Here is a 20193-nt window from a genome sequence, read left to right as displayed (position 1 = left end):
GGATAACAACAATCACGCCGACTTTTCGTGCCCATTTCGGTGCCTGCGTGGCCATAACCTACAAGCTTTCCTAGTCGTAAAATCTACCTGGAATATACTACAAGTCATTGCGCTCTGTGTTTTTCATCATGTCTCTATAGTTCTTTTCATAGTATTACCACTCTGTGGAGCGTCGTTCGTGACTCGGGCTATCGTCTGGACCTAGTCAAGTTTTTTGTGCCAGAATTACCGAGGTCAAAAAGCCGATGGCGCCAGTTCCACGCCACTGCCGTGGTAAGATGCTCGGTATCTCAAAGATACGATTTCCCTTTTTTAATTTTCCAAAAGCAATACAAATTACTTGCACGTGTTTTCTGTTGTTAGCTAATCCTATGAAGTTTGCCCTACCGGAAGCGCCTTTAACATTTGCGTGTTGTCCCATGTCCAATCAGTGATGCTTGGCGTTGGGGTTCGACTATACAGAGCAAACTACACTAGCCGAAAACGTCACTACCAGGGTGAGGCGAGCCCCAACGTCTTTGCTCATTCGTATCAAGGACCTTGGGCGACGATGGTGTCCATGATGTTGATGTTGCTGTTGCTGTTGCTGCTCATGCAGAGTCTGCGGCCAACGAAAGTCTCACCATGGCCTGGCCTAGGACTAAAAAGTGAACAAGGTTGGTATCACCTCATCTTGTAAGCACTGTCCTCATGATTTCAAACAACATTATTCAAGCCGTTTCGAGTCTGTAAAGTTTGATTTCCGACCGCCAAAGTGAAAGCAAAATTGGATGAAATAAGCACTAGATTTCCCAATGACGCTCCTTACGGAAGCATTTTCAAGAAATACTTGTATTCATGGGAACTTGTCCCGGAATCAAACGCAGTACTTGACCACTCAACAAGTCAACAGTAACCCCCATCACCACAATTTCCCATATCATGAGAGACCACATCAACAAAAGGCCAGGTGAAAACGATCATGACGAGAGGAGACTGGCCGAACTCGGCCACGCGCCAGCGTTCAAGCGCCAGTTCAGCCGCGGGACCATGCTGGGCTTGTCGTTTGCCATTCTGAACTCGTGGACCGCCCTCGCCACGGCCCTGTCCGTCGCCCTGCCCTCGGGCGGCCCCGTGGCCGTCGTCTGGGGCCTCGTGGCGGCGGGGTTTTGCAATCTCGCCCTCGCCGCCAGCCTCGCCGAGTTCCTCTCGGCGTATCCCACCGCGGGCGGCCAGTACCACTGGGTCGCCGTCGTCGCGCCTCGGCCGCTCCAGAGGGGCCTCTCCTGGGTCACGGGCTAGATCAATGTGTCGGGGTGGGTGGCGCTCGTTGCTACGAATAGCTCTCTGGCCAGCACTCTGGTGGTCGATATCATCTCGCTTCTGAATCCGCAATATCGGTTTGAGAGGTGGCATCAATTTCTCATGTGAGTACTGACATGGCATGGCGTTTTTCTTTTGCTACTATAATAGTTGGAATCTTGATGACTCTTCTGGGGTTTATTGTTTAACTTTTCTTTGTGGCGTCTAACAATATAGGTTAGATGGTTCTCAGCATAGCAATTTTGGCGAGAAATGTTATTCTTTTCCCAACGTGAATAATTTAAGAACTAACATGCATCATTTTTCAAGCTATCTAGGAATCACGCTCGTCGTGTTTCTAGTAAACGTATTCCTGGAATCTTTGCTTCCGCGGATCAACCATTTTGCCCTCTTTTGGAGCATTGCTGGATTCATCATCATTTGCATCACCGTACTGGCCTGCGCAGCCCCAAAGTATGCCACAGCTGATTATGTCTTTGCCACTTTTATAAACACAACCGGATGGCCAGATGGTGTCGCCTGGCTCTTGGGCCTTCTTCAAGTGAGTAAAACTCTTGGCGCTGCGCTCCTTGCTGGCATGCTTGATGTTTGGCCATCGGGACAACTTTCTCTTTTGTTCTTACTTTCATATGACTTTCGATGATCCATTACGGCTCTGACGCCGATTCAAGGAGCAGTCACTAATGAAAATAGGGCGCCGCAGGTTTTACTGGGTTCGACGCTGTAGCTCACATGATTGAAGAGATTCCAAACGCAGCTGTCGAAGGCCCCAAAATCATGGTATACTGCGAGTACATTGGGATCAGCACTGGATTCATATTCATCATGATTCTCTTGTTTGTATCGGGAGGACAAACCAACACAACCGATATCATCACGTCACCGGCCGGGCCGCTACTCCAGATTCTCAACCTGGCAACCGACAGCAGAGCCGGGGCCGTGTGTCTACTAATGTTTCCGCTCATGTGTCTCGTCTTTGCCGGTACCGCTTGTCTAACAACTTCCTCCCGGATGATTTTTGCGTTTGCCCGCGACGGCGGCTTACCCGCTTCTCGTACGTGGTGGAAGACGCATCCCACTCTACAGGTTCCTCTAAATGCGCTCTACCTGAATGCGCTCGTAGTGGTCGTCTTTGGGTGCATTTACCTAGGATCGACTGTTGCGTTCAACGCCATCTTGTCAGCTACCGTCGTCGCGCTTGGCATCAGTTACGGCATCCCAATCGCCGTCAATCTGGTTTGCCTGAGAAGAAAGCTACCAGAACGGTCTTTTACATTGCCGGCTTGGCTTGGCTGGACAGTCAATATTATTTATTGGTTTGGCTTATACTGTGGTTACTACCATATTTTTCGTGTTTCCTCCGGCTCTCCCAGTGGACGGTTCATCGATGAACTATTGTATTGTTGCTTTTGCCGTAGTCATAACAATATCAGCTGTCCAGTGGCTAATCGACGGCAGAAGGAATTATAATGGCCCAAGAATTACAATAGTTGGCGTACAGGTCGACGCAGCGCAAGAATAGTATTGGCACAATCGCAGCAAATCAGAGATTGCTCTTTTGTCTTTCACTACGCTACGATGTACCAAGCAAATGTCACAGAGCGTCACGTGAATAAGGCTTCAATAGTTTGATCTAAAACGTTTCATTCGTCTACGGATTATTTTATCCGGCCTGTATCGTCATGAACGGCATCAATGTAGAATACATGTGTGGGTATGAGGCATTAGAGGGTGTGAAATATGCTGAACCAAGCAAGAGGAAACAATGAACCCCGACCAAAACTCCGTCGAACTTTTCAATTCCGAAATCCTGATTCAAGAGGCATTTAGTCAACCTCCTCCATGGTGCTGTCACCAGCAGCGGCGGCAGCATCATCAGCAGTAGCGGGAGCCTCAGCGGCCTCCTCGGCAACCTCCTCGTCCAGGTTCAGACCCAGAGAGACGAGCTTGTGGATACGCTCAGCAAAGCCAGCGGGCTCGTCAATGGTGAAGCCAGAGACCAGAAGGGAGGTCTCGAAGAGGAGCTGGACGATGGACTTGACGGTGCGGTCGTTCTCACCGTCAGCGGCAACCTTCTTCTTGAGCTCCTTGATGATGGGGGACTTGGGAGAGATCTCGAAAGTCTTCTTGGAGCTCATGTACGAGGACATGGAGGTGTCACGGAGGGCCTGGGCCTTCATGATACGCTCCATGTTGGCGGACCAACCGAACTGGCCAGTACGGATGGCGCAAGGAGAGCCGACAAGCTTGTGGCTGACGACAACCTTCTCGACCTTGTCGCCGAGAACGTTCTTGAGGGCCTTGGCGAGGTCCTCGTACTCCTTCTCCTCGGCCTCACGGGCGGCCTTCTCCTCCTCAGTCTCCTCAAGCTCGAAGTCCTTGGTGATGTCAACCAGCTTCTTGCCCTCGAACTCCTTGAGCTGAGTCATGGCGTACTCGTCAATGGGGTCGACGAGGAAGAGAACCTCGAAGTTCTTCTCCTTGAGAGCATCAAGGAAGGGAGACTTCTGGACGGCCTTGAGGGACTCGCCAGTGATGTAGTAGACGTTCTTCTGGTGCTCGGGCATACGGGTGACGTAGTCGGAGAGGGAGGTCAGCTCATCACCAGACTTGGTGGAGTTGTAGCGGAGAAGCTTGGCCAGGATCTGGCGGTTCTGGGAGTCCTCGTGGATACCGAGCTTCAGGTTCTTGGAGAAGGCGCTGTAGAACTTGTCGAACTGCTCCTTGTCCTCGGCAATCTCGTTGAAGAGCTCGAGAGCCTTCTTGACAATGTTCTTCTTGATGACCTTCATGATCTTGTTCTGCTGAAGGGTCTCACGAGACAGGTTGAGGGGAAGATCCTCAGAGTCGACAACACCCTTGACGAAGCTGAGCCACTCAGGGATCAGGTCAGTGGCGTCATCAGTGATGAAGACACGGCGGACGTAAAGCTTGATGTTGTTCTTGGTCTTCTTGGTCTCGAACAGGTCGAAAGGAGCGCGCTTGGGAACGAAGAGGATGGCACGGAACTCAAGCTGACCCTCAACGGAGAAGTGCTTGACACCAAGGTGGTCCTCCCAGTCGTTGGAGAGGGACTTGTAGAAGGAGGCGTACTCCTCCTGGGTGATGTCCTGGGGGTTGCGAGTCCAGATGGGCTTCTGCTTGTTGAGCTCCTCCTCCTCGATGCTGGTCTCCTTGACCTTCTTGGTCTTGGTCTTCTTCTCCTTCTCCTCGTCATCATCGACCTCCTCAATCTTGGGCTTCTTGTCATCATCAACCTCCTCAACTTCCTCAGCGTCCTCATCGGGGACCTCCTTCTCGGTCTCCTTGGTGACGTGGAGGTAGATGGGGTACGAGATGAACTCGGAGTGCTTCTTGATAACCTCCTTGATCTTGGCCTCGTTGAGGTACTCGCTCTGCTCGTCCTTGAGGTGGAGGATCATCTTGGAACCACGGCCAAGCTGCTCACCCTCAGTGTCGGTCTTGATGGTGAAAGTACCACCGGCAGACGATTGCCAGATGTACTGCTCATCATCGTTGTGCTTGGAGATGACGGTAACTTGGTCGGCAACCAGGTATGCAGAGTAGAAACCAACACCGAACTGACCGATCATGGAGATATCGGCACCAGCAGTCAGAGCCTCCATGAACTGCTTTGTTCCGGAACGAGCGATCGTACCGAGGTTGTTGACAAGGTCCTGCGTATGTGAGTCAGCACATGCCCAGCATAAACGAAAGGACAAGAATGTCAATAACTTACAGCCTTGGTCATACCAATACCGGTATCCCGGATGGTCAGGGTCTTGTTCTCCTTGTCGGGGATAATGTCGATGCGGAGGTCCTTGCCCGAGTCGAGCTTGGACGGGTCGGACAGAGCCTCATAGCGGATCTTGTCGAGGGCATCCGAGGCGTTGGACACCAATTCTCTCAGGAAAATCTCCTTGTTCGAGTAGACGGTGTTGATAATCAGCGACAAGAGCTGAGAAATCTCAGCCTGGAACTCGAAAGTCTCAGACATGTTGAGATGTGTGGAAAGGAAACGACTTCTGCAAGTCAATAATGTTAGCGATTATGTTGCGCGTAGAGGCTTGTGTTGATGGCAAGTGCGAGAATGATTTATCTCGATGCGGGTGAATTGGGATGTGAAATAGTTGAAAGATTTTTCCAATGGTTTCTGGTGGAAACCAATGGAATCTGCTCAGCCTGGTGGAAGGTTTTGGAAGGTTCCAGAGCAAAGAGCAGCGAACCGAGCAAACAAACAAGTTCCAGAATGCGAAAGCGGTAGTAGCTGCGTGCAATCTATGGATTTCTTGTGTAGCAGGTTCGAGAGAATTCGCAGGGGCAACTGGTGAAGTGCCTTGGGTGAACCGAAGCTCGTCACCATCGGTGGGAGCTTGGCCACGATTGTCGTCACAGGAAATGACTGACAATCAAGGCAGGAAACACACATTCATGTCCTCGAGGCATTGACTCTTGTTTGCGCTCTCCAAGGAAACACTTGACAAGTGGAATGCCCTCGAAGACAATCGAATGGCAAGGCAAGGCTGACGGTTTCGGGTGGATGGTGACGAGGGGAGCAAGAGCTTGCAACGGAGCGCATGTATTCACTTACCTAGAGGGTTTTGTTGAAGACGAATGGGGGTATCAAGAGGTGTCTGCAACAACAAAAACAGCAGATGCAGTTCTTGGAAAGAGAATAGTAGTGGGAGGAATGGGAATATGAAGTGGAAAGCGGAGGAAGTTGAGGAAAAGTTCACAAATTCCGTGCTTCTTGTACTTAGGCGCTCGTTTGCGGGATGGGCAAGCAGCTGGAGGATTCCTTTTAGGCCACCCCGGTTCTGTACTAATTCCAAGCCCCAAGAGAGAATTCGATGCGATTCCATCAGGCAGTTGCAGCTCGGTGGCACTGGCACTAAACTAAGAACGGTTACGCCTGCTGTGTGCGCGACCGCTGGTTGGCTGAAATCTGGTGGCGGAACCCCAGCAGCTTTCGCTCGCCCGGCAACAGCAAGTCGTCCAGGTCCCTGCAGCCATGAGGAATGCGCCCCAGTGATTGGCCGAAGAATCAAGACCCTTCCATCAATTCTCCAAAGTTCCAGAATCGACTGATGACAGACGGGAAAAGGCTGCAATGGATCGAGCACTGCGATTCTGCCTTGTGCCCCGGCTGTCTTTGGCACCCAATTGCTCCTACTATTTTCCATTTGTCTACAAGGCTGAACTAGCATCGGCAAGCATTTCATGCTTCTAGGATTTTCTACATTTCTCTACGAACTACCGGGTCTCGTCCACCTGCCGATTCATGGGAAAAGCTAGTGGCGAGGCTGGGGCTGGGCGCCCCGAGAAGCTCTGCTATCGATAAGATCGATAGCGGGACATGGTGGGGTATATCTGATCATTCAGCAAAGATCACCAACTGGTGGCAGCTGAGGTATACTCTTCTGTAGAGTCTAGACTGCCCGCATGTATGGCTACGGTGTTGAGGAACAACATGTGGCGACCGTTAAGTCAGTTCAATCTGACAGCTAATCTCGAAAAACTAGAGATATGTTTTCTTGGCTGGTTCGCGCGGCCCGACAAAGGCTGCTCCCTGGCATTAGTCCAACAGAATTTCATGCAAACTACAATCTTATTTTCAACACAAGCACAATGTGGCTCGTTGGCTCGTGTGGCTTCTATGCGACAAAGAGGAGAGATTTTCACATTTGACGAATATGAAAAGAAGTGACAGTCTCCACTAGAGGCCATATGCATATTTACACAAAATACTTGCCTTTATTTCGATAGCTACAAGTTCTACTTAGGACCTACTCATTTTTTTTTTCTTCTCAACTTTGGCTTACCTTCCTTACTCAACCATTGCAGATATTGGGACTTGTCTATGATAGATCATGACTTGCCAAAAGCTAAACCTCACCGCCGGACACCAATCTCGTCCAACTCTTCCTCAAGCTCCTCGCGTTCATTCTCAGCTGAGAGAATCGGCTTACCTTCAACGTGACCGTTGGGTCCCAATGGTTGGGCATGCTGAAAGTCAATAATTGTAATCGAACCATCTGCACGTTTCAAAAGGTTGCCGAGATGCAGGTCGCCATGATAAATACCCAGACGATGCATCTGGTCCACAACCGCAAGCACATTCTTGATCTCGGCTGGTGGGAGCTTACCTTTGGCCTTTGCCTTGATCTCCTCGTAGGATTGGCAATCTCTGATATTCTCCATGATGTAGCCAATGACACCACGACCTTGTTCGGTGACTAGACCAATAAACTTGGGCGCGAGTCCCAAGCTTGACATCTTGTAGTGGTTAGTAATCTCTGTCCTCATCTCTGCTTCTCCTGTGCCGAGAGGAATTTGATCATTCTCACCTATGGGCAGATGGTCGGGAATCTCCACAATCTTGATGACCACGGAATCTTTCAATTTTGGGTGCTTCGCAGCTTGTACTCTGTCAGTGCGTCGGCCACCACTGGCTGGCCAAGTCTTGACGGGGGTGAACTCTGAATACTCGGCTGTCATTAAATTTGGTGAACCACGGATATCATCGATGCCCGTCACACCTTCCAAAGGCTTCTTCGGTATGCCATTACCGCGAGCTTGAATCACTCGTCTGCAGCCTATTCCTGATGAAGCCGACAAGGTCCAAACCTTGCAATTATCAGACTCTGGAATTATGGAAAGATCAGGTTCAGGGCTTGTACTCGCCTTGTCCCACCCGGACGGGAAAATGTCTGCAGGCACCAGAATGTAAAGAACTTGACCATTGCGAATGGCGCGGATAATGAAGCCATTTCCATCTCTAGTCTTGTCCAAAACTGCCAAGACCTTGATAGACGATTTCGATTGGCCTGCCATCTTGTCGTATAGTGATTAGTTTGGGGTCTGAATGCTGTGTACTGTTGTTTGCGACGTTTGTGCAAATGGATCAACAGTCAAAATCGTAGTTCGACATGGCCTATAAATATACAGCTCGATACATCAGGCACAGTAACAACAACTCTTACACAAATTACTTGTCATATTATGAATCCATGGACAGAATTCGGTAACAAATGAGTTGTAGCTGGAACTGAGACGCATACGTAAAGGACGGCCTTTGTCCTGTCATTGTTGTTCCATGCTATTGGAACAAAGGCACCAAACAATAAGAGTGAAGAAATGAACAATCATGTCTTTTCTGGCCAATACCTGCTCAATTTCGGTATTCGCAGGCATCAATTGGATTTCATTATCTGCATATGCTGAGAAATTGTACTCGAGTCCCAGCACCTAGGCCTTGAAATTGTACTTTTGCCGGGCACGCTTCTCAACATACGCAGGCCAAATCTTGTAGAGATACTGGCCGATCGAATAGGGAAACCAGGGAAGGATGACATTTCCCGTGACTGCACGATCCACAGCATCAATACATCTCTGCGCAACGTAACCAATCTTGAGTCCAGTCTTGTTTGGATCTTCCTCGCGGACCGGCCCAGCATCCACAGCCGATGCACGAAAGTTGCCTTCTATGGTGGCTGGCAAAACAAAGGTGAAAGCAATCTGTGGATGTTCAATGGCCAGCGACTGGTACAGAAGAAGCGATGCAGCCTTGGTAGATGCGTACAGTGCTCTCGTGGGCGCTGGGATCACGGCAGCTACAGAGGAAACCAGCAAGATGGCCGGCGCGGACGAGGTTCGTGTAAGCATTGGAATCTGACAATGCCAATTCAGTATATACCCTTATCATCTCCTGCACGGGTCGTAAATCAACTTACAAATGTCAATGCTGAAACCAATGGTCCGTCAAAGTTTCCTTGTACTGCGCGACCAGCAATCCTCGCGGCTGCGTCTATGCCCGAGACCGTGGCATCTTTTCCGGGCTGCGCGCCCGTGAGGGCCATGACGGGCTGCAACGCCGAGACACCGGCGCAGACATGCAGAGTATCCAAGCCCTGCCATTCACCTTGGAGCCGATCTCTGACCTGCACCATGTCCTCTGCTTTGCTAAAGTCGGCCACGTGCCAGATACAATGATCGCCGCATTCTTGGGCCAGAGCAGAGATTTCCTCTGCCCGGCGAGCCACGACACAGACGCGTGCCCCGCGCTCCGCATACTGTTTGGCGACGGCCCGTCCGACGCCGCTGGATGCGCCGAGGATCAGCACACGCTCTTGGTCGTGCTTGAGGCGCCTATCCCTCCTTCGCAATCGGGCGCTGAGTTGGCGGCGTATATAAAACGCAGGCAAAGCAAGCGCCAATGCTGTGAGCGCTGTGCGAAGGACAGCCCCACCCTCCATGTTCATCATGGGCGGCGACACACGGGGTAATGGTGGTTTATCCGAGATCAGTTGTATCCAATATGAACAAACAAGAATTGAACTCGCCAAGTAAGGTCAGGACGAAGAAGATCAACGTGTTTACGACAACCTGTCACCCAGCTACCCAGGACGCTAAAGCTCTCCAGTAGCGGCACCTTTTAAGCACGTGAAAATGGGGAAAATGAAACATTTGTCTTGAAACTGGATTCGGCGCCATAGACAGATCTCAAGGTATAACAACAATCAATTTATTTCTGTTCAACACACCTTGATTTGTCTCAGTATTGGCATCATTCATACCAAGAGCTCCGAAACCAGATGTCACCATAGCCATATACAAGCAACGCCTATACTGTTTACCTAGTAGTCTCGGTTCCGACTTATACTCATTCGTATCATCAAGTAAAATGCTATAACTTGGAACCTGCCTCGTTGACCAAGCAATATCTATATCTCGGTTTACCCGTCTCCATATCTTTGAGGGCCTGATTTGCCTCCTTCATGGGCCTCTGCTCAACCCAAGCCTGTATCTTCTTGTCGGCGGCCAGTTGGAGCATCTCTCTAACCTCTCCCGCGGAGCCGATGGTCGATCCAGCAAAATTGGCCGACTTCATGATGAGAGGTGTCGGGGGGATGACGAACTGGCCGTCGTCTGGGTTACCGACATGAACAAGAGTGCCCTTTGGCTTTAGCAGTGCCAGATAGCCTTTCATGGGGGACTGTCAAGAAGATGAAGACCGCGGTCAGCTGCCTGCGAGTCTGCCGCAAATTTGGCGTGTCAAAGAAAACCGAGAGCAACACACCTTGGAGGACGCGACTGTCGATATCAACAAGTCGAGTTGTCCGTAATACTTTTTGAACCACCCTTTATCTCCCTCCTCGGTGGCCAAGTAGTCGTCAGCGCCCAGCTGTAGAGCCTGCTGGCGTTTACTCTCCCTCCTGGAAATGGCAATCACCTGGTCGGCGCCCATGGCCTTGGCAAACAGGACACCATAATGGCCCAGTCCCCCCAAGCCAATAATGCCGACCTTCTTTCCCGGACCACAGCCCCACAGCTTCAGTGGTGAGAACATGGTGATGCCGGCGCACATCATGGTAGCCGCTTGGCCAGATTCCAGCGCGTCGGGGATCTTGAACGCAAAGCGCCCAGGGCACCGGTGGTACGTCGCGTAGCCACCATAGCCTTTGTCTCCGTTGTGGTGAGGGCCAGGGTACGTCCAGCGGGCTTTGGGACAGAATTGCTCCTCTCCAGCCACACAGGCGTCGCATTTGGGCTTGCCTGGGAGGCCTTCGCAGTTGTCTGTCAGGCAGCCCACGCCGACACGGTCGCCAACGCGATGGTTGCCGACGGCTTTGGAGCCGACTCGGACCACTTCGCCCACGATTTCATGGCCAACAATGATTGGATAAGGTGCTGGGTACTAGGAAATCCGTCAGCTGTATTCTTTTGGTTCTGCAGTCTCGCCTTCAGGCAGCTCTTACCCACCCAGACCGCAAGGTATGAATATCGCTCCCACACCTACGACCGGTTAATGAATCGCCCTTGCCGGACCATTCCCAATAGACCTACATTCCACTGTGGGTTATTTTGATATCGATATCCGTCTCTTCCCATCTCTTGGGTTCAAATTCGGTCCAGACCATCTTGCCCTCTGCAGATGAAGGGTCGTGGCCTACCCATCCCTCGAATTTGTAATTTTGAGTTGACATATTGTTGTCTTGCGATGCTGTGATTAACGTGCTGCCAAAAGTATTCTCCAGCCGAGCTGCGTGATCTAGAGATGTCTCATGTTTTGGTTATACTACACCGCCCACAGTTGAGCAAGTGTCTATCGCGAGACACTGTGGGGTTTGTCTCTTCAGCCGGAGGAACCCGTGGGGAACCCTGAACAGAGTATGGGGTGCCGAGGTATGACGCAGATTGGTATAGTCTGGAGCCTGGAGCCAACAGCTTCTCGAACAATTTCGAACAATACATTCCAAGCCGGCTATTTGATTTGTAGCATCCATGGGTTATAGTGAATACATGCATACATATCACTACGAGTATTTCTGGTAGACAGCTTAGGTAAGAGTTGATGGCTGATCGCTCACGTAGTGGATAGAAATATTGCTTTTCAACAGATGTTGATTTAACTACTTGAACCAGCTCGTAGGGTATCTACAATTCACCAAGCTGGACCCTCTGATATGCTCTTTAAGGACATCCACTCCCACCATGCGATTCTAATCAAATCCTTGGTCTTGATGCTTCGAGTAACTCAGAAACCTTGGGGCGCACATTCTGAAAATAATCTGTTGCCACAGCATTCGAATTTTGGCTCGAGGCAAGCCACGGATTAAAAAAAGATATAGGCTCTGACCAGAAGCAAATGCCAGCCCGAGTATACACAACCCAAATCGAAATCTGGGACCTGAACGAAAAAAGAAACCTCCGAAGAGCCGAAGAAAAGGTGTGGACGCCGCACGACTCCGAAAATGTCGAATCCAATGAACGCCGGGCGATGTTTCGCTTTTCAAAAAAGAGGTCTGAAATTCAATGATGGGACAAGTAACAAAGTAAAGAAAGGAGCTGGTGCCGTTTGCAATGGTCACGATTCGAAATACTGTCATGTGTGAGTATCGAATTTGGAGATTTGCGGCTGTTTGCGCGGAACGGGTGCGAGAGGCGGTATTGTCCAAAGCTGCACGTCGCGATTGCAACGGCATATTGGTGTGTAAAGTGCAATCGCTGAAAATTAAGGAAAATCGTGACGTCGTCAGTGTCTGTCGGTCGCTCGGTCTGAGGTAAGTAGTCTATTGGGATCGATGCCACGGAGTCGGTCGGTAAAATATGTAGTCTAGACGACTACTTGAACATATGGATTCGAGCAAGGCTCTCACATGACCACGCAACAGCCGCAACCTGCTTCCTTCTTCTTTTCTTTCTCGGAAGGCTGCTGTGGCTCGGGTTCTTCTGGAGCGGTAGGCACTCTGGTAACCTGTATAGGTTGAGGTTGCGGCTGAGGTGGTGCTGATGGTAATCTTGGGCTTGCCATGGGCGTGACCGGTGTATCTTGAATCCTGGGCATGGTGGAATACGAGCTCGTACCAGGTCGGCTCAGTGTAGGACTCTTGGCATCGGCTCGCAGAGGCCATTCATCCTGCTTGTCCTCTACCGGGGGCTTTGGCAGCTCCGGTGGTGGTTCGCTGAATCCCTCGTCATTCAAAGGTCGGAACTCTTTGTCGTAGACATTTCCAAACTTGCCCTCCTTCTCCCATTTCTCCTGCTGAAGACGCTTTGCGACTGTGGGGAGAAGTTGCTGGTCTGGAGGAAGTCGAGGGTCTGGCTTGTACGCAGAGATCATCCACGGCGGATCACCTTCAGGCGCCTTAGGCGAGAGTTCGCCAGATCTCGTCGTGGGCCTAGCGGCATTCCCAGAGTCCTTGCCGGAGCCAGATCTCGTCTTGGGACGAGTGGTTGCAGTAGATTTAGCCGTGGCAGCCGAGGGCTTTCTTGTTCCCGTCGAAGGTGTCTTCTTTGGCGAGTTATCCGTGGCTGATCGTTTCGGTTGATGGTTGCCCGTGGTGGCATTCAGAGTAGTGCTGCCGCTCCTCGACCGGGGTTTGGATACGGCAAGTGAAAAGTCATCGTCCGGCGATACTGACCCTCCCGTCTTTCGCGCGCCCGTGCCATTGCGATCATTGGAGTCAATTGGGAAAGTACCCGGGCTTTGTCTAGCAACAGGAATACGCGATCCTTTGCCTGCAAGTGTATCGCTGGATATCCAGTACTCATCCGGAGATTCGGCTATCTCTTGGGGGAGACGCAGATCCCAGGCTGGGTTGTCCATTTCTGGGTGTCTATCCCCGGAAATAGATGCTTGAGTCGAATTCTTGCGCGATCTTGGTAGTGGTTGATGCTCCGAAGCATCAGTCGGACGGCGCCCACCCAGTTTCTCTGTACTACGTTCCCTTCGCGGACGACTCTGAGATCTAGGCTTTGGCAGGACGATTCCAGCGGCTTGGAGTTCTGCATTCTCAATCTTGGCTAACTTGTCCCTATGAATCCACCTGCTATCTTCGGTAGGGCCAGGGTCACTGTTGTGAGACTGCCCGCGCTTGTTGTCGGGACGAGAAGTGCTTCGACCGCCATTTCGCACTTATGAAGCAATGTTAGCACGTGGTCATGGATTTCCTACTACTAATCGCAAACAACGAATCAAGAATGATAGGTTCTAGCCATGGGAGAAGTAAAAATCTAGCAATGAACTCGCACCTTTTGTAGCAGGAAAAGGTTCACCGGGGTCCTGTCGTGCGAATGGGTCAATGTCGTCATAGTCATCGTGTACCGCGCCGTTTGTGGTTTCGTAACCACTTGCAAAGTTTCGGTCTTGCATTGAGTCCTACGGTGAGACGAACAAGTAGGGTCAGTAAACAAGACAAGCTGGGGCAGCCAACATGAGTAAAGAAATGATATGGAACCACGAGTTCCAAGCCAAAGGTGAAAATGGTTTTTGCAAAATGAGTTGCAAGTCAAGGCACAGAGAAGAGAGGAAAGCCGAGGAGCCTTTAGGTCAGAAATAGGTAACATACCTGGTCATAACCCGACGTGTAGGAAGATTTCCACACAGGTTCGTTGCCGTGGGAGCTGCTGGGAGGCGTCAATGTAGTAGCACCCGGTGCAGCAGAGGACATGGCAGCCATGTCGACCAGAGCCACCGGGAGTGTAAACGACCGTCTCGAATTGCGAGTGCCAATAACAAGGAATACGCAGAAACTGGAGGTTTTGTGTTGTTTGTGCGAGATACCGTAGGGATTCCTAGGCGGACCAGAGGGTTCGCGGCGGTTTGAGAGGGTGGAACAGCCTTAATTGGCCAGGCTTAGACTGAACAAAGAGTGGAGGGGGCGTCCAAGGAGCTTGAGCTTGAGCAGCAGCTCAACAAGATCAGCAGCGTCTGGTAGTCGGCCTCTTTCTTTGCTCTTGTGCCTGCTGTGTCTCGCCCGGAGATGAAGGCGTGACAAGGTAACAATAAGAGGGGACCCCCAGAGGAGCCAGAGCAGACGCTATGCGAGGCGACTAGCAGCAGGTATGGCAGTCAAAGGTCCGCCGGTGTGGGAGTAGCTCGGAAAAGTGCTTCGATAGTAGGTAAAGTTGGCAGACAAATGGTTGTAAATATTGACGTTTTGCTCTCAGTCTAAGAGGCGGGTTGGCTTGGTTTAGCGTTGGCGGCGGTCGAAGAGAAGAGCAAAGCGGACTGAAGCTTGCTGACTTCGAATCTTGTGCACCACGATGATTGAAGAATTGATCGGCAGCTCGTTTCCATTCACACTTGCTTTTTTCCTTTTGCTGCAAGCCTTTTTTCCCCTAAAAATCCCAATGCTTGGATGACGGAGGGCCCGACAATGCGAGCATGAAAAAAACAAAAACAAAAAGTGAGGTGGCTGCAAAGGAGAGGATGGAACCCAGGATAAGGGTGGTTCGAGCTGAGGACGGGTTCAGGGAGCTGCCGGTTGACGACGATTAAAAGACCCAGGCCTCGGTCTAGTTGAGGTGGTAGTAGGTAATAACACCCAGTACTGTACAGCAGATGGAAGAGGAAGAAGAAAAAGAAAGCAACACCACGAACCAGACTGACGACATTCACCTGCACGATAGAAAAGGAGTCTTCGCTGTCCTCTCTCTCTCTCGTCGAGACGGGATTTTTTTTTTATTACTACCTAGTGAGCGCGTCGACAGATTGAGAAGCCAATTTGCGTTGGACGCTTTTTTTTCGCCGGCCTGCAATCTTCTGGAATTGCATTGCTTGCTTGGACCTGGCTCATAGCGGGTCCCGCAGGAGACGCCGGGATCCAATGCCCACTGGAGCGGGGGGTTCTTCCAGGGGCCTTCTACTGTGGTAATGCGCTATGGCCGTTGCTGCTGGGGTGTTCTTGGCACCATACTGTTTCTGGTCTACCGCCTATCTACTTCTCTAATTACTTCCTGGTTCTCATGCAATCATCACGGCTCATCACTTTCGACGCGAACCGGGTCGAGTCTTCTCGATCATCGCTACCAAGACTCTCTGGTGGAAACACCTTTCCTCATATATATTCGACACAATTGCACTATTGAGACGCTGACACCATTGGGCTCGTCACGCTCGTTTTTTTTGGTTGGTTGGTTGCAGTGGCGGGGATTGAGGGCACCATTCTCTTTTACGATGTGTGCCGCAACCAAACCAGCCCCGAAGACCTTGATCATCTCGTGCATGCGTCTCTCCTGCTTCTATGGATTCCCGCCTCCCTCCAATTGGTCGGGTTCTTCCTGCAAAGTCTAGACAACCACCGGGCATCGATACACTCGCCGTTACCGAGATCCCTGCGAACCGTTGGGGTGGGTCAAATTGAGCTTAAGAAGTTGTGAAAGCAATTTGGTGCATGAAAAAAAGGGGTGCCATGAAGATGAACAGCATACCCAACTATGTATGTCAATCGTTGTCGTTTTCGGTTGCAATCAGCCACGAATTTCGAGCTGTCGCGATTTTTGCTCGTTCTGAAGAAGCACTTCTTGTCAATATTGTTGCAGGGTGATACAGAGAACGGATGTTAACCAAAGGGTGTATGGAAACAGTACGGCCGAGTGAGTTGATCAGGCCAGTCAATTCACCGTTACTGGCAGAAAATGAGCTCCAAAAAGCAACGGCAGGCATCCATGACCCACAGGGTGATTCTGTAGTCGCCGCTGTACTGAATTTGCAAGCAACCGCATCTTGAAATATTCGCTTTCCGCCGTACAGTATTCATGGGTGAAAATCACAGCCATGATCCTCACACTTGACTGGTGGCTGCCCCAGGTTTAAAGGTGCCTCCCGGCCGAGTGAGCTCCGTACGATGCCCAATCCCTGTCGACATATATTTGATAGACTTTGTTGTGTGCAACAAATTCCATGCCTTTCAGTGCCTGAATGAGCCATGCATTCTTCTTGAAAGCAACGTGGAGTCAATCATTGCTGATCGAATATAAGCTCAGCATCTGTTGTTATTATGGCCGTTATTCTTAGAAAGCAAGCACCATAGCCCACGGCAATCAGTATTACCTAACTAATCGAGATCACCATATAATTCGAGATGGGCATTCAAACTTTCCACCGTAGTGGGTACACAACCCCAGTGTAATGAGTGACCAGAAATATCCTTGACCGGGTCTGAGAAATTGTTACTGTACAGAATTGACCAGATGGCCCGAAGGATTGGCTCAAGGCAGGCTGTTCGAACAGGATGTCAACGTCACCTACCTGGCTATTGTCTCTGCAAAGGCACTCTCTCATACTTCAGTGAAGTTTCTCTTGGATAGATATTATAATCCACACAATCTATGTTATCGCTCGATCAAGCGTGATTAGGTACTACAGTGTTCAGATTTGGTCATGACGCAGCATGTTCAACGTGGAAACTACTAGTTAGTGTTCAGATAGAATGAGGGTATGGTGAAAGAAGAATCCGTTGTTGGACCACTTATGTGCACTGGCTCCGTGAACAGCAAAAGATTTATACAGATCTGTTATTAAGCATGAAGTCTCAGACACATGAAGTTGGGCTCCTATTTCAAGAGTAATAATATCACCACGAGCTCTAGATTGCAGTGGCCACAAGCACAGTCATGGTCACGTTGGATCGAGGAGTTGGCATGTCGAAAAGAAACAAAGATAGACTTGCTGGACTCGGTATTGAAATTTCAGTGAAAAATTTACAAGGCATCGATGAAGCAATGGCGTAGGTAAGTTTTGCTGTGCAGGGAAAGGGCAATAATGAAGAGAGTGCTATTCAGTACCAAGACCGGCATTGATGATCGAACGGAGCTCAAAAGCTTTCATAAGGAAGATTTGACTACTCCATCTCTACGTATACGAACTCGATACTCGTTTCTGTTCGTAGGATATTGACACGAACGGAAGGTCAAGATTGCACTCCATGCTTACAAGAACTCGAGTCACGCAGATGTCAACATTTCACAAGATCACAATTCAGCAAAATCAGATGGATGAAATATTTTGGGGGAAAATGAGCTTAGTTGTCTGCATCTAGGGTCTTTTTGTCCATCATAGTCTCTCTACACGAACGCTTTCCACAGGCTGCTCCCATGGCTCCTTCACAGCCCACCTAGGTAAACAAACCATCCCTTGTAGCTAGGTAGGTACCATTCAATCTTGACGATCTACATGCTATCGAGGAGTATTTCTCAAGCCAGGAGATCCACGGTCACTTTAATAATAAAAGCCTATGATAATTGGCGGCGTTGCATGGCTATTTCCAGCCTCATATAGGTATGGCAGTGGCACACGGGTTCATTCATACAACATTGACAATCAAGAAGTATGATCCTTACCTGAAATAATTACCGAGAACATATGTTTTGAATCATATTACTATCATGTCATATCACTTCTTAGTTACACCATTGCCCGTACCGTTGAGAGGTTGCCACCTCAATCGACTTATAGACAACTAGTAAGTAGAAAACGCTGGTAGCTCTACGGTATCCGTGAATCGAAACATTCTCTAACTCATTGTAAGATTTCCTTTCGGATTTCGATCCGAGGACCTCCAGGTAATATTTTGATTCAACTTCCATCAGAATGGCCATGCAGACCAAGAACTTGCACACGTGACTGAGAAATACAAAGCCTAATAACGGGCTGCTGTTCGTGCTCAACGTGACCTTGACTACCAAGTACATTGCGTCATAACTTCCTATCTTCTTATTATCCGTCTGTCATTTTTCTTTTTCCTGGTGTGTGACAATTCCATCATGATGCGGTTGGCTAGTTTGGCTGTTATGCTCCCAACTGCGTCGGGCATGAATGCACGATTTTCTCAAAAGGCCAATTACGCCGGCAACTGCGGGCTCGCTCGAATTAAACCAAGAATGTCCTAGGCAACTAGCTCGATGGCAGCAAGATGGAATATGTCACTAAGATTTAGGAACTTGGCACATGGACAACGGGGACTGGCAGTATCGAGACTTGTATGATTTGAAGCGTGACACTAGGATATCTAGATCAAAGAAAGCTTAATGGGTGGTTTTTTTATTTTTTTTTTCTGATATTGAAGCTATAAGGAGAAGTCTGGGTATCTCGGCGATGAAGTTTCAATGATGCAGGATTGTGTGTAGACCAATGCAGAGCATTCGAGTATTGACCTGATGACATCAATGGTGCATCAATTTTTCGGGACAATATGTGGAGGGTCGAGATTATACTGCTACGTAGGCAATATATTCTGTTGCAGAATAACGGCATCCTTGACCGGAAGCCACAAGCGAATGCAATATCCAACCATGGCCCTGCATTTGATGATGTAGAAATTAAATTTGACTATACGTCTAAACGCAAAATTGAATATCCTTTAGAAAAAAAGACAGTGAGCACGAATGATAGATCATTGCTTCAGACATTGTCTCGGATCAAAGGCAAGCATAGACGAAAATCACTGGACTTTAGACAACCCCACCGCCCTGATGACCGCCAACCAGATTGAAAAGAGGCGTTTGGAGGATATTTGCGCATCTGATACAGCGCGGGGAAGGGCGGTGATGCATCCTGGCTGGCTGGGGAAAACCGCTCGCATGCTTCCGTGCTGAGTGGGTGAGCGAATGGGCTGAAACATTCATTGTTGTACCTTCCTGTCCGAGGCAGGGCACGGGAATGGTATATCTTTATTCCCCCACCGGGACCTACGGATATGCTCAAGATTACAGATCACAATTCCTTACTTTAATCGCACATTTTACCTAGCTTGCTGTGCACTCTCTCTGCTCGTGTGGTCTGGTCATCCTGTTTGTTATTAGTGTCAATGGGCGGGCTGTGAGGTGACCAGGTAGATCATCTGAGATCAGTGTGGGTAGGATACGGCGCTTCGAGACGTTCCGAAGCACAACAGTCTCGGCCAATCAAAGAGCAGACATCGATCCCCATCCAAGTGCGTGGATCGTGCAGTGGAGGCACTCTCTTCTCACGGTGCCGCTACGAAAGCGATGGCGGGGTCGTCACTGTTGTAAGTGATTGGGCAAAGTCGTTTTGCAGATGATCGTTGTGGTGGTGGTGGTGGTGGTGGTAGTGGTGAGGAAGGGCTTTCGCCAATGTAGCTAGGCAACAATAATGTCACGGTTAGGACAAGGTGTCAACTCGGCTTTGGCTAGTATATTGACATGACGGACACCGGCATTGCAGACATGTCGGGCAGCGCATGATACTTTCGGGATACTTTTGCAGATTACATACGCATAACTTGTGAGTAGATCTGACAATGCTATCGCGGGTCAGGAAGCAAGGAGTCGGTCCTGATTGTACAGTAGCCGTAGTAACCATAGGTAAGCTCACCGCCAGTGTGGACTTCCAACGGTTCCGGGGGCTGACGGGCATGGCGCGGTTTCATGGCAAGGTGTTCCATGTATTATAGGGACGAGAATTCGAGATTGGGGATTCATTGTAACATCTCCTCAAGTCTGTTCTGTTCACCTTTTGACTCTCTAAGCCAGGTGAAGTGTTCCCTCAAGCGTGGCGTTGTGTCTATTCTTATCTAGGTACGGAATATATTTCTACAATATAGCCCCCGATACTAGTGTACCACCGCGGGCAGTAATCTGTAGTAC

The 20193-nt window shown here is 49.8% G+C and overlaps 7 protein-coding genes across 7 annotated transcripts; 2 read left to right on the top strand and 5 right to left on the bottom strand.

Moving 5' to 3' along the window:
* Positions 1-921: 921 nt before the first annotated feature.
* On the top strand, positions 922-1281 carry PFICI_11198 (uncharacterized protein; the record flags this gene model as incomplete). Its single annotated transcript, XM_007839779.1, has 1 exon — positions 922-1281. The coding sequence occupies one exon, from the start codon at positions 922-924 to the stop codon at positions 1279-1281; it is 360 nt and encodes a 119-aa protein (XP_007837970.1).
* Positions 1282-2034: 753 nt separating this feature from the next.
* PFICI_11197 (uncharacterized protein) lies at positions 2035-2772 on the top strand (the record flags this gene model as incomplete). The annotated part of the gene is made up of 1 exon (XM_007839778.1): positions 2035-2772. The coding sequence occupies one exon, from the start codon at positions 2035-2037 to the stop codon at positions 2770-2772; it is 738 nt and encodes a 245-aa protein (XP_007837969.1).
* Positions 2773-3128: 356 nt separating this feature from the next.
* On the bottom strand, positions 3129-5299 carry PFICI_11196 (Heat shock protein 90; the record flags this gene model as incomplete). Its single annotated transcript, XM_007839777.1, has 2 exons — positions 3129-4979; positions 5042-5299. 2 exons carry the CDS (start codon positions 5297-5299, stop codon positions 3129-3131), a joined length of 2109 nt encoding a protein of 702 aa, XP_007837968.1.
* Positions 5300-7194: 1895 nt separating this feature from the next.
* On the bottom strand, positions 7195-8136 carry PFICI_11195 (uncharacterized protein; the record flags this gene model as incomplete). Its single annotated transcript, XM_007839776.1, has 1 exon — positions 7195-8136. The coding sequence occupies one exon, from the start codon at positions 8134-8136 to the stop codon at positions 7195-7197; it is 942 nt and encodes a 313-aa protein (XP_007837967.1).
* A 414-nt stretch (positions 8137-8550) lies between these two features.
* Positions 8551-9557, bottom strand: PFICI_11194 (uncharacterized protein; the record flags this gene model as incomplete). Its single annotated transcript, XM_007839775.1, has 2 exons — positions 8551-8973; positions 9036-9557. The coding sequence occupies 2 exons, from the start codon at positions 9555-9557 to the stop codon at positions 8551-8553; spliced, it is 945 nt and encodes a 314-aa protein (XP_007837966.1).
* A 431-nt stretch (positions 9558-9988) lies between these two features.
* On the bottom strand, positions 9989-11288 carry PFICI_11193 (uncharacterized protein; the record flags this gene model as incomplete). The annotated part of the gene is made up of 4 exons (XM_007839774.1): positions 9989-10297; positions 10382-10999; positions 11061-11097; positions 11149-11288. The coding sequence occupies 4 exons, from the start codon at positions 11286-11288 to the stop codon at positions 9989-9991; spliced, it is 1104 nt and encodes a 367-aa protein (XP_007837965.1).
* A 1169-nt stretch (positions 11289-12457) lies between these two features.
* Positions 12458-14264, bottom strand: PFICI_11192 (uncharacterized protein; the record flags this gene model as incomplete). The annotated part of the gene is made up of 3 exons (XM_007839773.1): positions 12458-13719; positions 13837-13963; positions 14154-14264. 3 exons carry the CDS (start codon positions 14262-14264, stop codon positions 12458-12460), a joined length of 1500 nt encoding a protein of 499 aa, XP_007837964.1.
* Positions 14265-20193: the final 5929 nt, after the last annotated feature.

The sequence above is a fragment of the Pestalotiopsis fici genome, assembly GCF_000516985.1.
Source record: "Pestalotiopsis fici W106-1 unplaced genomic scaffold PFICI_Scf_8, whole genome shotgun sequence".
Taxonomy (NCBI): Eukaryota; Fungi; Ascomycota; class Sordariomycetes; order Amphisphaeriales; family Sporocadaceae; genus Pestalotiopsis; species Pestalotiopsis fici.
Note: the sequence above shows the minus strand (reverse complement) of the source record. Positions and strands in the feature narration are given on the sequence as shown.